This window comes from Ylistrum balloti, unplaced genomic scaffold (genome assembly GCF_031769215.1).
Source record: "Ylistrum balloti isolate Yb309-2 unplaced genomic scaffold, AGI_CSIRO_Ybal_v1 Utg369850, whole genome shotgun sequence".
NCBI lineage: Eukaryota > Metazoa > Mollusca > Bivalvia > Pectinida > Pectinidae > Ylistrum > Ylistrum balloti.
The window spans coordinates 4241284-4260626 of NW_026782003.1; the positions used below are offsets into that span (position 1 = coordinate 4241284).

Here is a 19343-nt window from a genome sequence, read left to right on the forward strand (position 1 = left end):
GATTTATATGACCTTCAGCAAATTGTCTCATAGCCTCTTCTCCTTAATCATTCTTTCTGGTCAAAACCAAGTGAAGAAATAAAATAGACACAGTCATATGGGAATCGTTGCCAAGAGGGCCAATGAGCAAAAAAGACACGTGAACACATGGAAATCTCTCCAGTGAGGTTTGCCAATGGTGGTACAGTATGATGTGACGTTGCTTTGACAAACGACATTTGCAATATAGACACACAGGTTAGATGTCTACTCGTTATGGAACTGTAGTCTTCTGCTGACTTCTTGATGACCAATGGTTGTCTAGTCACGAGCAACCACAGTAATTGGCGGCACTGTTTATGTTCAGTAAAAGTTATTGAAACTATCCGTTTGATATCAACACACAAGGATATTCATTTGCAATGCAGACTTTGTGCAAAATGATGACAGCATTTACATGAATTTTACACCAAGAAGATAACAGATATTCACATGAAGCTTGCACATTTACATTAGTTCACTCTGAATTCTGCATCGCAATTGTCTTTATCGGAAAAATGTTATATTGGACGCAAGAAAAATAATTTGAGTTGCACATTAATTGAACAAAATCCCTTGTCTGATTTCATTGGCTTTAAAAATAAACAGGGATAAATTTTGCAGTGATAGTCGCATATAAAGTGTTTTTTTTGAAGGCTCACTGGTCTGTCGGCCGAGACAGACGCATCATATTGTGATTGCGGGCGATTTCCTCTGGGAAATCTTATTCTGTTTGAGATGAAGGCGAAGAACGGAGTCTCAGAAACAGAGCAATCATTTTTTTGAGTGAAATTTTCATCAATGTAGTATCGATTTAAATTAACATGGTTTCGAAGGATTGTTTTTATATCTTCGCAACAGCATGTGAGTCTTAGTGGGCAACTGCAGAACAAAGTAAGAAAGAAGGGGCCAGGTGTTAAAAAAGAATATCAGCAACAATCAAAACCCTATTGTCTCTTGTAATAAAGATAAATTTGAGAGTGATATTTCGATGACTACAAGGTCACCTTCACCGCCGTTCATGGTTTCTTGCCGTTTTGTTCAGTGTGCTCTTTGGAAAGTACAACATGATTGGGAGAAATTACTAGATGTGTACACCATGCAGTCAATACTTGCATGAACAGAATCGCAAACTAACCAGTAGATACTGGGAGACGTCAATAAAAAAAAACAAAGATAATATTTTTTTTACATATTCTTTATAGTTTTTTCTGTTGTAAATATGGTTGTGCTATCACATTTAGTTCAAATTGTGCCACATTATATAGTATTAAATATTCTGATGGGTTCAGTTATCAACAACCATCCAGACATCAAAGGCTTTAATCGCCCTCTTACTCGACAGAGAAGCTAGTATCAAGACAGTTTTAAGCTCCGCCTCTTTTTGTACCTTAATATAAATCAATATCAGATTAAAGCTAGTTTGCTCACTACCGAATACACGTATTTGCATATTCGGGAGCCCATCTAGTAAGTGTCAATCAAACATACACATCGATGGAAAACGGGAATAAGATGGAAACAGAAAACTGTCACCACGTTTGATGACTATAAAAGTTGACTGGTTAGATCGCACGTTGTGCGCTTGTTTGACAGTCGTGTCAGTCGGAGCATGTAGCCATGTGCTTTTGTTATGCGCAGACAAGTCCGTGCTTGTGATGACATTGCGCAGGACGTGATATTCCTCTAGAGTTATTAAAGAGAGCGCTGGGTTAGGTGTTCTCCGTGTATTTGGCGGGTGTCGGGTGAAAATCAACATACTACGAAACATTAAGTGATTGTTATGTACCCGGCAAAGAAGTGTGTTAGTGGATTTTGTATCCGATGAATTTTACCTGTAAATTGATTACAGGTATATTGTACATGCCTTCAGTGTGAACATAACATGGGGTTAAAGCTGAGTTCAACGTAACAACACCCACAGAAGTTAGTGTCTCACACATGTGACCGTGTACACTCGGTGACAGTTCGCCAATCTCGGATGGTATTTTACTACAAAATGTTGTATTATATATCAAGATACAAGCGGACAAAGTGTAATAACTAGTAGATACATCATGGACTGGATTTACGGTGTATTTATAATCTCTGTGTGGAGCCTAGCCTCTAGCCACGGTAAGTTGTCGTAAGTTTACTTTTGGTTTCAAAGCCGGACGATTAAACATATAATTGGTACTTTGTAATCTCTGTGTCTTGTGTACATAAGATACATGTAATGTGTTTATCAATGTAGTTAGAATAGACCTTATCCAGTAACCTTAAGTCAATAGTTCACATTTCTTAAAATAATAATTGAACAGATTTAAGAATTGGCGATTTTGTCAAAACAAGGACAAGTCTGTACCTTAACCTCTCGCACATAGGTGTAAACATTAAGAAATCTTGCGTTGTCGTAAGAAAATTTCGTCAAAATGGTGACTCAAGCTCAAACTTCAGATAAAATTATTTACCTACAGTTGATGGTCCAATCAAACTAGTGATTTCCCACTGAATTTGTATTGTTGAGATTTAGTCCCTACCATTCAACATACTTAGTTGGAAATGTCAATATTTGTGTATTAATCTCATAATTTACCTGGTGGGATTGATTCATGATAAAGTTGACCATGGGCATTCCACACTATGATAGGTATTATCTTATATATATAAAAAAATACCATCGAATTATCCAATAAATGTACCCGCAAAACGTAAATATATCTTCAAAAAAGTTTTCAAATTTCTGGATCAAATTATTGTTTTTAACTAATTTTTTTTTTTCAAAATTGTGCCATTAGCATCTTTTTTGTCGAAAAGATTTTTCAAATTAGAGTCGACACCTGTACAGGATTTCTTGGCTAATTTTGAAGTATTTAACATTTCTTTTTAACATTTATTATCATAGATACAGCTATTGCCTTTCCCAAATGAACTTTTGTTCAATACATATCAATCACATATGTTTAAACTTGTTTGACTTGTAAAGTATAACTTGCTAAAATATTTGTGTTATTTGATTATAACCAAATCCAGCATGTTAGTTATTAAAGTGTGAGAAAATTGATATCTTTATAAAGTTAGCAAACAAACAGAGCCCAGATATAAATCGTTAGTATTTGTAGGTTTAAGAACACCTTGCATAAAGCAAGACAGCCTATCCACTAATCTTTATAATATATTGTAACATATTCAGTGGAACTGGACCAGGTTTTTCACACAAAAATTCTCTGAAAAGTGGGATATTACGCTTTGATCCTGGGAGAGATTGTCTGATTAATCAATGGTGGATTACATCATAGTGTTACTCAACAATGGCTGTGTGGGAGATCGAAGATCTATTGCCTCAGATTCTCACATGCTTATAATACATACCAAGTAAACGACAATTACTGATAACACAAAAAAAACAGTTCACATCACACTGGCTTGTTAGCAAGGGTATGTGAGACTAAATTGACGAGAATCGGTATTATATAAGATTTGCAATATCAAATATTGGATTTAGAAAGTATTTGGTCACTTAAATTTTTATCGGCTTAACTACAGTTAATTATCTGCATTTGACAGACTCATAAGTTATAAAGCAATAATAGTTTTTTAACATGTTCCTTTAAAACAGAAAAAAAATTACCAAGACATTTTGAGTTTTTTAAATCAAATATGATATTTCATGGACGTGTCGCCAAACTTATAAAAAATGTAATAAAAGGTTAGAATTTCAAAAGTTTAAAAATCTTTAATTATACCTATTATACTAAATATGCTTTTTGTAAAGTTGAGAACTAGTAATTTGGTTCTGGAGTTTTTCAGATATAAAACAAAGGAATTATATAGACTAAGTACTATGGGCCTTTTCTACCTGTATTGATAGCCCTAGGTATGAGAGGTTGGAGTAGTTTTGTATCTTAATGTAGATGCCTTGTTTTTAATTGGCCAATATTCAGATAAGGAGCACAGTTTAATAGAGAGATCCTTATTTAGGCATTGATTGATTGATTTGATCCTAGTCTTTAAGTAATTATTAAGGTCACTACTGGTTGTAACAGATCAAATCACAAGCCATTTTTGTCCGAGTTTAAAGAGGTGATGAGCAGATAAAATGACTCTTGTGACAAGGTTCTTTGAAATCTATCTCTGTGTAGTAGGAACCTTGGACCGCCATCAGGTATTAAGTAGTGTTTAAGGGTAGGAGATATTTAGATAGTAGTAGGTTGTAATGAGGCCAGGGAGTGGGGGAACCGAAACCTAACTCTTAATCAAGTTTTACATGTAATTAAGATATAAAAATGTCTTCTTGAAAAATCAGGTTGAGAACTTAAATCGCTTTAAGAGTATATCACATATTCTGAAGTTATTGATATATATCTGTCACATTATACAATATGTACTGAAATCACAGATATTTAGTTCAAGTTTATTTCTGTGATCTATAGGTAAGGTTGGAAGTGATAAATTTGTGTCAAATTTAACACCCTCTTAAACTGACCGAAATTGTTTCAAAATACACTGGCCTGGGTTACTTTTCATGTGTTTGTATCCAGGATTCTATCTTTACCACAGCACACATGCATTATCTGTATTGAGAAACATGTTTTCTGGTTGAACTCTCTTAATTCCTAATATTTACATATATAGTTGTCTTGAAACACACAATTTAGTGTAAATCTGATGATCATAACAAACTCATAAGCAACAATACATGACTGGCTGAGACAGGCAGATTAAAAGTTCAAAACTGACACTGAAAGATAACTGTAACAAACCTAGGCATTCCGATAGGATTCCCTTCAATAACAAGACACCTATATACAGGTAAGTTGTATTTTCTAACAATGTATTATTATGGCTGTGTGATGTAGAAATGTATGGAATGATTTATAAGCTACACTGCTGTTAAATAGCACTCACAGAGAAGGCCGAGGGATGGGAGAAAAACTAGATCTCTTGTCATCCATCAAACCAAGTCTCTTTTCTTGTCTGCACACAGGAATTCCTTTGGAATCATGACCTGTGTGTATATTTCCCGTTCACACACTTACATTTCATTGCATGTACAAGAGTACAGTGTATTGAAGGTGTTGAGACAGTGTTGTATGTAGTGGAGATGTGGGGACAGATGATGACATTGTAGTGGAGATGTGGGGACAGTTGATGACAGTGTAGTGGATATGTGGGGACAGACGATGACAATGTAGTGGAGGTGTGGGGACAGATGATGACAGTGTAGTGGAGGTGTGGGAACAGATGATGACAGTGTAGTGGAGGTGTGCGGACAGATGATGACAGTGTAGGGGAGGTGTGGGGACAGATGATGACAGTGTAGTGAAGGTGTGCGGACAGATGATGACAGTGTAGGAGAGGTGTGGGGACAGATGATGACAGTGTAGTGGAGATGTGGGGACAGATAATGAAAGTGTAGTGGAGGTGTGGGGACAGTTGATGACAGTGTATTGGAGGTGTGGGGACAGATGATGACAGTGTAGTGGAGGTGTGGGGACAGATGATGACAGTGTAGTGGAGATGTGGGGACAGTTGATGACAGTGTAGTGGAGATGTGGGGACAGTTGATGACAGAGTAGTGGAGATGTGGAGACAGTTGATGAAAGTGTATTGAAGGTGTGGGGACAGATGATGACTGTGTAGTGGAGGTGTGGGGACAGTTGATGACAGTGTATTGAAGGTGTGGGGACAGATGATACAATGAAGTGGAGGTTTATTTTGACATTTAATGACATTAAAGGTGTGGTGAGAGTCATTATTTTCTGAAACATTTGTCAACTTTGATGATATTGAAGCCAGATTTATACCTCATATTGTATTCGGATCATTTTGGTTAGCACAAATTTATTGATAAGAATTTTTCTATATCATTTTATAAAAATAAGAATCCATTTTGTAGTACACATTTAGGAAAATCAGTTTTAATATAATTTTATTACAATTGTTTATTTTAGTTTTGTCAAATATTTACCTTCTACAATTCTAAAAAGGTAATTTCAAAACATTCATGAGTAATACTTGATTTCGTTTTCATTTATTCTTTAATTTGATGTGCACTTGTGATTATTTGTTGACGGTACACTTAAGTGTCCATTAGATAATATGATAATTGCCTCACATTTCATAGAATCAAGTTACAGTGTACAGTTCCAGGCAAAAAAAAATATGGCATAGCTTTCGACTATAAATTTTTCGAAAACATTTAATAAAGGCCGAAAGTTATTTGGATTGTCGTATATAGGTAAATGTGAAATGTGATCCTTCATTTTTACACCTGTAGAGAATGGAATGTGATACGCTCCTCTTACCTTCACTACACCAAGTCAAACAGTTTTACACACAAAAACCTACAACAAGTTTTCGAAATACACATTTTACATAATACAGAATATATGTTTATCATTTATCTCTGTTTATCTGAATTATAACATTTAAAAAGCACAGTAATTGCATTGCCATGGTCAGAAGGATATTAGGATATTTTAATATATATATATATATATATGTATATATATTTGTTCTGTTTTTACCTATATAGCTATATATTATTTGTGACAAGTATTCCTAAATGTCTTTTTCATGAAAATGGATATTAGATTTATACACATGTATGTGTTATGAAATATCTCCCTGATAAGATTTGATATCAGGTATTTACGTTTGTAACCTACATATTTATATAGTAAAAAATGCAAAGATCAAATGTTTATCATAGTGTTTAAGATCATATTTTCAGTATACAATTACAACATTGCTTCCTGACATTCCTATGGTTAAACAGAAGTTTGCTTGCATTGAACTTGTACAGTTATTTTTTAAATGGAATTTTCAAAGCAAATGGCTGTAAATAAACCAGTTTATTTACTATTTAAAACATGCATAACTATATACATCATATTTTAATTTAATGATTCACATAAAATTTTTGATTTTTTTTTTGTTTAAAAAAAGTAGACTCCAATAAAGAGCCATTTGGAATTAATTTAACTTCTACCTCTGAGGTTAACATATCCAATTAATTAATGATGGAATTATTGATAAAGACTGTTTATCTACCAACCACGTAGACAAGGCTCAGTGCCAATGATATTTCATTTATAGTTAGTACTATAATATACCCAAGCATTGGATATCTATCTTTACTCCTTCATTACTGAATAACTGGGCTAATTGTTTAAAAAAAAAAATCACCTTTTAGAATTATAATTAAATTAAATAAAAAAAAACCCAGACTGGATTACTAGTTCAATTAATTTTTAATGCGAAAAGTCTTGGTCTGTGTTGAAGTGAAGAAGGGTTCCCATCTCCTGTGTTATATTTGTAAGTGAAGAGAAGAGTTCACTGCAACAGTGAAGAAGACTGTCCTGTGCAGTCTTCATGTATGAGTTATCATTCAAGCAATGTTTTGTGTAATTGACAACGATGTAATTGTTACAGATAATGTATAATTGGTAAGATCAAATGTGTCAGATCAATTAAAAATTGCAAACTAAGTATTTCTACTCATTTTTCCAAACAACTTCATTTTCCATCAACTTTGCAATGAATGCAATGTTGTCCTTGTAAACCTATCAAAATTCTCTCCTGAAATCATCCCGGTAACAATATCCTTACATGGTAATAAACCCTCTCTTGAGACAGCCATCATTAGGTTATTGAGGTTCTTTTTGGGAAAAGTCATTGTCAGGGTAACAAGGTCATTCCTGGGGACCGGTCATCCTCAGGGTAACAAGGTCCTACCTGGGGACCAGTCATCCTCAGGGTAACAAGGTCCTGTAAGGGACCAGTCATCATCAGGGTAACAAGGTCCTGTAAGGGACCAGTCATCCTCAGGGTAACAAGGTCCTATCTGGGGACCAGTCATCATCAGGGTAACAAGGTCCTATCTGGGGACCAGTCATCATCAAGGTAACAAGGTCCTGTAAGGGACCAGTCATCCTCAGGGTAACAAGGTCCTGTAAGGGACCAGTCATCCTCAGGGTAACAAGATCCTGTAAGGGACCAGTCATCCTCAGGGTAACAAGGTCCTGTAAGGGAACAGTCATCATTATAGTAACAAGATCCTGTAAGGGACCAGTCATCATCAGGGTAACAAGGTCCTCTCTGGGGACCTGTCATCCTCAGGGTAACAAGGTCATTCCTGGGGACCAGTCATTATCAGGGTGACAAGGTCCTCTCTGGGGACCTGTCATCCTCAGGGTAACAAGGTCCTGTAAGGGACCAGTCATCATCAGGGTAACAAGGTCCTCTCTGGGGACCTGTCATCCTCAGGGTAACAATGTCCTGTAAGGGGACCAGTCATCATCAGGGTAACAAGGTCCTGTAAGGGGACCAGTCATCATCAGGGTAACAAGGTCCTGTAAGGAAACAGTCATCATCAGGGTAACAAGGTCCTGTAAGGAACCAGTCATCCTCAAGGTAACAAGGTCCTGTAAGGGACCAGTCATCATCAGGGTAACAAGGTCCTGTAAGGGGACCAGTCATCATCAGGGTAACAAGGTCCTGTAAGGGACCAGTCATCCTCAAGGTAACAAGGTCCTGTAAGGGACCAGTCATCATCAGGGTAACAAGGTCCTGTAAGGGACAAGTCATCCTCAAGGTAACAAGGTCCTGTAAGGGACCAGTCATCATCAGGGTAACAAGGTCCTGTAAGGGACCAGTCATCCTCAGGGTAACAAGGTCCTGTAAGGGACCAGTCATCCTCAGGGTAACAAGGTCCTGTAAGGGAACAGTCATCATTATAGTAACAAGATCCTGTAAGGGACCAGTCATCCTCAGGGTAACAAGATCCTGTAAGGGAACAGTCATCATCAGGGTAACAAGGTCCTGTAAGGGACCAGTCATCCTCAAGGTAACAAGGTCCTGTAAGGGACCAGTCATCATCAGGGTAACAAGGTCCTGTAAGGGACCAGTCATCCTCAGGGTAACAAGGTCCTGTAAGGGAACAGTCATCATTATAGTAACAAGATCCTGTAAGGGACCAGTCATCCTCAGGGTAACAAGGTCCTGTAAGGGACCAGTCATCCTCAAGGTAACAAGGTCCTGTAAGGGAACAGTCATCATCAGGGTAAAAAGGTCCTATCTGGGGACCAGTCATCCTCAGGGTAACAAGGTCCTGTAAGGGAACAGTCATCATTATAGTAACAAGATCCTGTAAGAGACCAGTCATCCTCAGGGTAACAAGGTCCTGTAAGGGACCAGTCATCCTCAAGGTAACAAGGTCCTGTAAGGGACCAGTCATCATCAGGGTAACAAGGTCCTGTAAGGGGACCAGTCACCATCAGGGTAACAAGGTCCTATCTGGGGACCAGTCATCATCAGGGTAAAGAGGTCCTATCTGGGGACCAGTCATCATCAGGGTAACAAGGTCCTATCTGGGGACCAATCATCCTCAGGGTAACAAGGTCCTATCTGGGGACCAGTCATCATCAGGGTAACAAGGTCCTATCTGGGGACCAGTCATCCTCAGGGTAACAAGATCCTGTAAGGGACCAGTCATCATCAGGGTAACAAGGTCCTGTAAGGGGACCTGTCATTCTCAGGGTAACAAGGTCCTATCTGGGGACCTGTCATCCTCAGGGTAACAAGGTCCTATCTGGGGACCTGTCATCATCAGGGTAACAAGGTCCTATCTGGGGACCAGTCATCATCAGGGTAACAAGGTCCTATCTGGGGACCAGTCATCCTCAGGGTAACAAGGTTATCTGGGGGCCAGTGAAGAAAGTCCTCCTTGGGACTAGTCATGCATGTTGAGGATAACAAGGTCCTATTTGGGGGCTGGTCACTGTCAAGGTATATGTAACAACCTCGTAGATACTGTTTACAGACACTAGTAAGATAACCATGTAGACCCTACAGTACATACAACACCAGGTACATTAGTTATTATTACATTGTAAAAACATCATGAATATGTGACTTATGAAAGAACAAAACCAATATCTTCTAGGCTGTGATATACCTGATGTCATCTCGAGCTGGTACTAGAATGTAAAGAATGCCCATTAAAAATCACATGTAATTTATCAATATTCATTTTTTCACATGTATTAGTTTCATTTTATTGTGCTTTTATTTAAATTTGGATTGATTTATTTATATATCGTGGTAATTAATTAAAGCAACCTATTTATATAGCTGTAATTAAAATGTGCTGTAATCCTGTTCTCTGAAGTTTGCTGTGTAAGTCTTGTATCATGGCACGTTTCATTCACTTCTGTTTATTTCATGCTTGGTATTGAAGTAATAATTGTCTCTAAGTTTGAAATTGTCAACATTTTTGTGGCATTTTTTCTATAAAAGGATGAGAATAACAGATGGTTTTAGGGTCAGTTGTATGTGTGTCAATGTCGTTTTGTAGGAGTCTCCCACAACACTTCAGCTTTGTAAACCAGATAAGATTCAGACTCATTAAACACATCTTCATGGGGCTCCTTTGAGTAGCACTTTTCAATCAGATCCTAAATAGTCAACACAACACAGGTGATACTTTGCCTCATTTTGTATTTAGAGACACGCTGGAAGGAATGGGCTTAGTTTGTATCATCTGCGAGGGAAGCTATTACATCATGCCTGAAAACACCACAGGTACAGAGAGGGATCGACATGTACAAGGACATACACCGATTAAGGGGCAGACACAGATATAAGGACAGACATACATAAGTAGAAGGTTAGAATAGTAACAAGGGATTTAGATAGGTAGGGACACACACAGGTAGCTAGAGATTCAGACAGGTAGTGATAACACAGGTAGCTAGAGATTTAGACAGGTAGCAATAACACAGGTAGCTAGAGATTTAGACAGGTAGCAATAACACAGGTAGCTAGAGATTTAGACAGGTAGCAATAACACAGGTAGCTAGAGATTTAGACAGGTAGTGATAACACATGTAGCTTGAGATTTAGACAGGTAGTGATAACACAAGTAGCTAGAGATTTAGACAGATAGTGATAATACAGGTAGCTAAAAATTTAGACAGGTAGTGATAACACAGGTAGCTAGAGATTTAGACAGATAGTGATAACACAGGTAGCTAGAGATTTAGACAGATAGTGATAACACAGGTAGCTAGAGATTTAGACAGATAGTGATAACACAGGTAGCTAGAGATTTAGACAGGTAGCAATAACACAAGTAGTTAGATATTTAGACAGGTAGTGACTGCAGGTAGTTAAGGACTCAGACAGATAAAATCTACACAGGTAGCTTGGAATTCAGACAGATAGCGACTACACAAGTTGCTAGGGATTCAGACAGGTAGCGACTACACAAGTTGATAGGGATTCAGACAGGTAGCAAGGGATTCAGACAGGTAGAAACACACACAAGTAGCTATGGATTCAGACAGGTAGAAACACACACAAGTAGCTATGGATTCAGACAGGTAGAAACACACACATAGCGAGGGATTCAGACAGGTAAGGACACACAGGTAGCTAGGATTCAGACAGGTAGGGACGTATAAAGAGAGTCTCAAACAGAGGTAATTAAGGAGTACTGTCGGGAGGAAAGAGTTAGATCATTCCACTGTTACACCACAGGTAGGGACACACATCTAAAGGAAATCCATCTCAACCGTTTTTATGATGTAGGGATAGCTTTACAGATAAAAACAAGCTGATGCCTTCCTAACACAGACTATAATGAACCCCTGCCTTCGTTTACTTTGCCAGTATTTATATTCAAATGAATTACACAAATAATTTAAGGTTTTAAAGTTTCATCAAAGAACTTTCAGAGGGTTTGGATATGGGCAAGTCCCTTAAATGGAGAGAAGACCAGCCCCCTGCATTCCTTACCAGGTCTGCAGGTATGTATTTGGCACACAAAAAATGGAGATGCAAGTGAATTAATCCTGACCTTTAGTGTTTTTTTCAAAGTTTTGTCTGTAGATCTAGAATTTTGTGGCAGGCCTGAATATCCTGTCTGCATTACCTACTATTATATCACACGAATTCTAGTAGCCACTGACCTCACAAGTACCATTTTATATTCATTGTCACAAACTATCACCGCACAATGATGTTGCAGAACTGATATCATTATCATAAATATCTTGTCCGAGGTCTAGAAAGTCCTGTACTTTGTATATGTTTAAGTATATTGGCTATGGTAGGATGTGTGGTTAACATCTTACAGAAACATCCATAAAACTGGTTAGTTATACTGACTTGTGACTGAGAGTCTACTATAGTGTCATACACTCAATATATCGTTACTTAAATATAATATGGCATTTGAGAACTTTCTTACACATTATATTTAGCGGAGCTAATCAATAAGCTGATCATGTTTAGAGATATCAAACAAAACAGATTTATTTGCCAAGAAGTTTAATACACCATTCGAGATTTAAAACGCAGTAGAGAGATTTCTAACAAATTTTTTGATAGATCATAAAAGAAGAAGTTTCATACATCCTTTTAGATTTAACATATGGCAGGAAGATTTCTTACGTTGCTTGAGGTATAACATATGGCAGGAAGATTTCTTACGTTGTTTGAGGTATAACATATGGCAGAAAGATTTCTTACGTTGTTTGAGGTATAACATATGGCAGAAAGATTTCTTACGTTGTTTGAGGTATAACATATGGCAGAAAGATTTCTTACGTTGTTTAAGATATAACTTCAGGCAAAATCAAATTGTTAGACTCTTTTAATATGAAATAGCCAAGAGATTTTATAAATCCTTTGAGATATAACAGTTTTCTGTTTGATGTGATGAAAATTTGTTGAAAGTCTATACTTCATTAATTCTTAGTCTAATGTTAAGGTAAACTGGTATTTTGCAAGTTTAGAGAATATTTGAGATAGAGAATATTTGAGACGGCCTTTGACCTCTGTCTTGTTTACCTTCTTGTCTCACATGCTGATACTGTAGTTTGGAAGTGTAAGTAGAAATATAACAAGCAGAGAAAAGAAATGAACAATGCGTTACCTGGTTGCATTAAGAGGAAAGCTATATGATTCATACATTGTTGGTGTCAGTTCCTAGTTTGATATAGAATGACAGATCTGTAGATTTACAAACATCTCTTTGACACTGAAGACCACATCAAACCATTTTGAGTTTGACTCCTGTCATGTTGTTGGTTGGCCCTTGAACCTTGATAGCCCAGTTATATATATACATATCACATCCGAAGTAATGACCCTCCATTACCTGGACAGGTTAGCTGACCTCCGTGGTAGTGGCCTCTCAATTTTCATGTATATGTCTGGCTTTCTGTGAAATTATATAGCAATATCTTCCATGAGGACTATCAAATGTTATAATTGATTGACATATAATATGAAAAAAAATTCTAGGTGCGGCCGTTTTTCAAATCAATACATTACTTTGGATAAAGATAAAATATTTGTGGTGGTGTGACCTGCATTTTCATTTGGTACAAAAGTAGTAGTGTGCATTTCTTTACTGGTAACATGTAGATACTTGTTCTCTTTGATCCAGGATCTTTACAATATTCTATAATTTCAAAGAAAAAAAAAGTTACTTTTCATGGTTTGAATAATATAACAAAATGTTCAAAAGTGCCAGGTTATCTATTTTGTAATATCATTGCAAGTTGTAAATTTTTAAAAATAATGAAAAATAAAAATTAGATCTCAATGATATAACAGTGTGATGATCTCAATGACATGTTGATTGCACTTTACAGCAGATATACTGCTGTATATGAGACACAAGTATAGCATTGTTTAAAGTTTACAACAGATACACTCTCTAGAAGAGACCCGTTTACAGCATTGTTTAAAGTTTACAACAGACATACTCTGTATATGAGACCCAGTTACAGCATTGTTTAAACTTTACAGCAGATATACTCTCTATAAGAGACCCATTTACAGCATCGTTTTCACTTCATAGCAGATTGACCTTTGGAAAAGAGACCTAATTGCTAATTAACCACAGGAGTTCATCGCCAGTCAGTTTATCCAATAGTTTCTTTATGAGAACTGCATGTATCATGTACCTGACTGTGAGGTCAGTAGTTCTCTGAAAATTGGACAAGGAGAAGGGTGATGAAAGTGCTACCTTTTAATTACCTGCCACGTGGCTTGGTCTTCTGTATTTGTTGGCACTTATGCAGTCTGCAGTTGCTTTGTTTTGCAGCTTTCTGTACATATCAGTCATCAACAGGCACATATACAAGCTGAAATTACTGGAAATTATTTGCAATAGTAGAAGGCCCAATAAACCAGACATTGATATTTGGGAACACTTACTACTGAACACTATCTGTGCATCATTTATAAACTTGCTGTTCCTTATGGGGAACACTTACAATTGAACATAGACTGTGCATCATTTATAAACTTGCTGTTCCTAATGGGGAACACTTGCTATTGAGCATAGACTGTGCATCATTTATAAACTTGCTGTTCCTAATGGGGAACACTTGCTATTGAGCATAGACTGTGCATCATTTATAAACTTGCTGTTCCTAATGGGGAACACTTACTATTGAGCATAGACTGTGCATCATTTATAAACTTGCTGTTCCTAATGGGGAACACTTGCTATTGAGCATAGACTGTGCATCATTTATAAACTTGCTGTTCCTAATGGGGAACACTTACTATTGAGCATAGACTGTGCATCATTTATATATTGGCTGCATAAAAGATCTTTAGATTATGAACATATTTAACAATGTGCAGAAAAGTGCCTGAGAACTTGTAAGAAGTTGTTTCACCAGGCATAATACCGTCTACTTTATCGGGAAATAAAGATGTTTGTTAAGTCAACTCCGTAGTGGTCATCATCAAACATACATTAAACATGATGCTTATGAGACAGGTGACTTTTGTATCATATTTAAAAAAAAACAAGAAGCTTTTGTTGTATGTTTCATAGTGTATTCAGAGATCTCTCAAAACACTAACCAAAATTTTACTGCCAGACTTTCGAATATTTTAACACCAAGTTGATCTTACTACTAAGAATTTATTGTTTGGAATACTGATCTTTCATCTAGTTCCCAAGAGAAATAACATAAGTGTTGTACAAGTTTACAGGCACAGTCAAACTGCATTCACAAGCTCCATAAAATGGTGTAAGGATTTTTTTCTCACGGCTGATGTTGGGTGGGGTTGGTCAGATTTGGGATTCATGTACTGTTGTGTTGCTATCTCGGATTACCTGTCATCTCATAACATCAACACCCATCACTAAAGACAAAAACATTACAGTAGATTTCATAAAAATTTGTTCTCCATGGAGTCATGAAATAAGAGAGTTCTTAATAGAATAATTTATCTATTTTAAATAAGGAATTAAAGATATAGAAATAAAAAAAAAATGTTTATAACATAGTTAAGCTGACCCGACATTTTTGTACAGACACAAGGGGATTTGTTAGTTTGGTATTAGTGGGTCCTACACAATCCAGCAATGTTTGAGACGATTGTGTACCCGAGGAAGGTTTATATCCAGATTATAGATAAACTCTTTGTCAAGGAGGTGCAACAGCTTTGGATCTGTTCTAAAACATCCTTCTGAACTTTAAATCCCTCTTCATGGTCAGGAAGCCTTTGTTTTCATAACAGAAAATACCTCACTACAGAAATGATCTTGGATCATTAACTGACCGTTTTAAGGGAAATCTACAATCTGAAGATTTATGCAGATTTTCTTTCGGAGTTCAAAAGAGAAACACATCATTAGGTGTACCTTATCGTCCCTCTTTGTGTGGAGATGAAATTTTACAAAGAGGAGTAAAGGCTGTAAAACATGATAGTGGACCTAAATTTACCGACACCTATTTCTCATTGTTCATGAATTTGTGTAGATATTTTATATGACGCAGTTGGAAATGTTCGTAGGTGTAAGAGCAGCAACTGATTTGCCACGCTCGGGATGGCATGTATGAAACAGGGAGCGGGACTTTTAAGGTTGGGAAAAGCTTAGCTGTAATGTGATTAATATCTACATATTGAATAGCGAGTCTATGTCGTAGCAGTGAGCAAAGGGCTCCATGATTCAAACCCAGTATGCATTACGGTATCATTATAACTACACAGTCGATGACAAACAACGTGAGGTCATATGTTTTTGTAAATCTATCTTTACACCCGATAACCCCAGTGTTTTTTTTTTTAATGTTTTAATCCAGTATGTCAAGGATACAGTCTCAATGTTGAGGTGTATATGCAAGGTATAGGTACAATATCACATAATTAGCCTTGTCCTGGCTTACTGAAGAGAAATCACTACACTGTATATCTGTGTATATGTGTAGTGGGTCTCGACTAACACTATTTATTAATTTACAATCTTACAGTCCATCCAAAACATAAGTGATTTTCAGTAAGACTAACACTCTCAGTAATTTAGAAAGTGATTTTCAGTAAGACTAACACTTTCAGTAATTTAGAAAGTGATTTTCAGTAAGACTAACACTCTCAGTAATTTAGAAGACCTAATTTCGAGCAAACTAGCAAAGAATTTTTAGCAAACAAACATCTCACCTCAATACTTAAGTAGAATTTTCAGACAAATTTACACTGTTAGAAGGAACATCTGAAGAGGAGACTGGATACAGTTTAAACTTTGTTCAACGCAGGTTAATCAATATTCCTATAGCGTGTAGAGACTACATTGTAAAGATTCTTCAATTTTGTAAAGCATTGGAATAACTATTAAATTCCTAACAAAGCGAAGGCTTGTAACACCTAATAACAGATCCGAAGTGATTAGAATTAATGAAAGTTATCGGAGTGTTATTATGTTGAAATTGCATTCTTATAAGTTTTGTTTTTTCCTTATCGTTGTGGAATTGAACAAGAACGAGTTTGCTATATATACTCTGTGTTTTTGTTCTTGATGTCATGTTCCTGTGTCAGCTGACTGATAATGATCAGACAAGATTGTCGGGAAGATTTATATCCTAATATTTTTGCTTCGTTTTGAAATCCGCCAAACGATATCCATTAGTCAGTTCTATAGACAACAACACTTTTCATTCGTCATTAGTTTTGGATATGTAAACGCATTATATATATTCATATCAAAACTGTTCAGATGAAATCACGATATTCACATGCCTTTTTATATTTGTGTGTTCAAGTGGATTAAAATGTCAAATTTTAAACTCTTATTTCAACAAATAAAAATTATGTAGATGTATGATGGATTTGTGGACTTGATGATCAAGTGGATGTTGTATTGATTAATATCTTGAGATAAATTTAAATGTAGTGTTTTGGAAAACGTCAGGTGTCTGTCACCTGTTGGAGAAAAAATTGTCGATGGCTGTCATAGCAGTTATTTCCTTGTTTCACTAACTGAACAGTGTTATTTTAGATGCTATACCCAGCCTTCTTCAAAACAGATTCAGTAGGTGGTCCAACTTTATGTCATCTGCATGTATGTATTTGTAATTGTTTGATGGGACTCGGAAGAAAGGAGGTTATACATAAAGCTTTGTCCGGGTTTAAATTAGGTCTACTTGACATGCAGACAGGAACATTGAAGTTTGATTCATACCTTCAATTTGTCAAGCCGACACCCAGTATACAGTAGGCAATATGTTGTCCTTAGTAAGATAGGGAAAACACGGTTTTTATACAGGTAAGGAAAAAAGTAAACTTTAAAGCTAGGTACAGAGTACTTATCTGTGTATGAAGTGTTCTTCAAATTTGTAAATGTGAAAGGTAAATTAAAGAAGTTCTTTTCTTTCTGAGTTTGTCCTTCTCTCTAAAAATGACAGAAACCGATCCTTCACATGATGGTGTGATTAGTGGGTTTTTGATGGAAATGACCTCCTAACACCTTCCTAGTGTTTGATATCATGATGAAATTAAAGAGTATACAAAGCCGTTATTGTCTAGCATTGTGGGACAAGCATTGTGGGACGTCCTGCTCTTGAAAACTTCAGTTGTCAGTCGATGACAGAATTGAGAAAACCCTTTCGTTTGATCATGCCTTGTATGAAAGATCATTAAACCTGTTGTTGAAAAAACATCTTTAAATACCAAATGTAGGTTTTTAGGCCAATTAAATAAATTCTTTTTTTTTTCTTCGGTGATGTTGACTTGAATAATGTATTCAAAAGTATATTTGATGAGAAATCTGAAGTACGTGTTTTGTAAAAGTGTGTACACATATATTGTACATGTACAGGCTATTTATAATTCTGTTGTTCTTTCAGTTTTTTAAATAAAAAGTTTAAGGAATAATTTTTTTTCTTAAGCTTTATATGTATTTGGAATTCAATGGTATTTAAATGAAAAAAAGCCTCACCATCTACTAAAAATTTACAATAAAGAGCATCTTGATATAAATCAGTATATTTTCTAATTTAATATTTTCCTTGTATAAAAGTTTTTGAGTACCTTTGAAAAGTATTCATCCTTCGTTTTGGTATTGTGTTTATTTAGTCAAAATAAGGATAGACATATAGATATATCTCGCTGATCTGTTTCAAAAAACCAAGATTTTGAACCACAAATTAAGTTGTGTAGTGATTTTAGCTGCTAAAAAAAGGAATCTGTAGAAAAATGGTATCTAAATTTGATTTTGCTCTCAACTTCAGCTCAGTAGTAGTACAACTCCTTGGTGATGTTCCACCCTTGATGTGTGTAAATTCTGGTAAAGTTTGATAACTCGCTAATTTGACTCATAACTCTCAAACTTGACTCTTAACTCCCTAATTTGTCTGTCCTGTTATTGTAAAGTATAAGAAGATAGCAACATCAGCTCTTGTCTAATGACCTGATACCATATGTGATTTAATGATCCATTTTATGATGCATGATGGAGGTCGTTTTGTGTTTGACTGGATGTGATTAAGATAGAACAAGCTTGGTAATATGGTCAATGTTGTTACGATTAAGTAGGATCCTACTTTCTACACAAACAAAACTGAGATGGTATGTTGTATACTGAGAATCAATAGGTTTTTGCTTGTACATAAACAAAAAGCCGTCATGTTTTGGTGTTCCACCTCATCACTTCCAGATCACCATGACATGAGTTCACAGTCTCTTCATGTCAGATTCTAACAAGAATTTAGCCCCTCTTCTCATCTCCAGCATCTGCAGCCAATCACAGGCATCATTTTAGTCCCTTCCCCTCATCCTCAGCAGCTGTAGCCACTCAGAGATTGACAGACTTAGGAGGGGACTGACAGACCCTCTGGTGGTCAAGACTTTGATATCCCTGCACATGAGTTATCACGCCTTGGCTACTTCATCAACATGTCCATCCCAGTAACTATAGGGTTATCACTCCGCAGCCTTCAGACTGACCTGATCTTATAGATATAAATGTTTGTATAAGTGACCACAAAGTAGCATCACTGTTAGTAGAATGTCCATCTCTGCTCGGTCTTATA

At 36.3% G+C, this 19343-nt stretch overlaps 1 protein-coding gene across 1 annotated transcript in view; it reads left to right on the top strand.

The window, feature by feature from the left end:
• The first annotated feature begins 11749 nt into the window (after positions 1-11749).
• LOC132545544 (muscle, skeletal receptor tyrosine protein kinase-like) overlaps positions 11750-19343 on the top strand; it is a 51985-nt gene continuing 44391 nt past the window's right edge. Inside the window, exon 1 of the mRNA XM_060209229.1 lies at positions 11750-11810. Within this exon, the coding sequence (XP_060065212.1) occupies positions 11750-11810 (61 nt within the window). The remainder of the gene's footprint in view (positions 11811-19343) is intronic.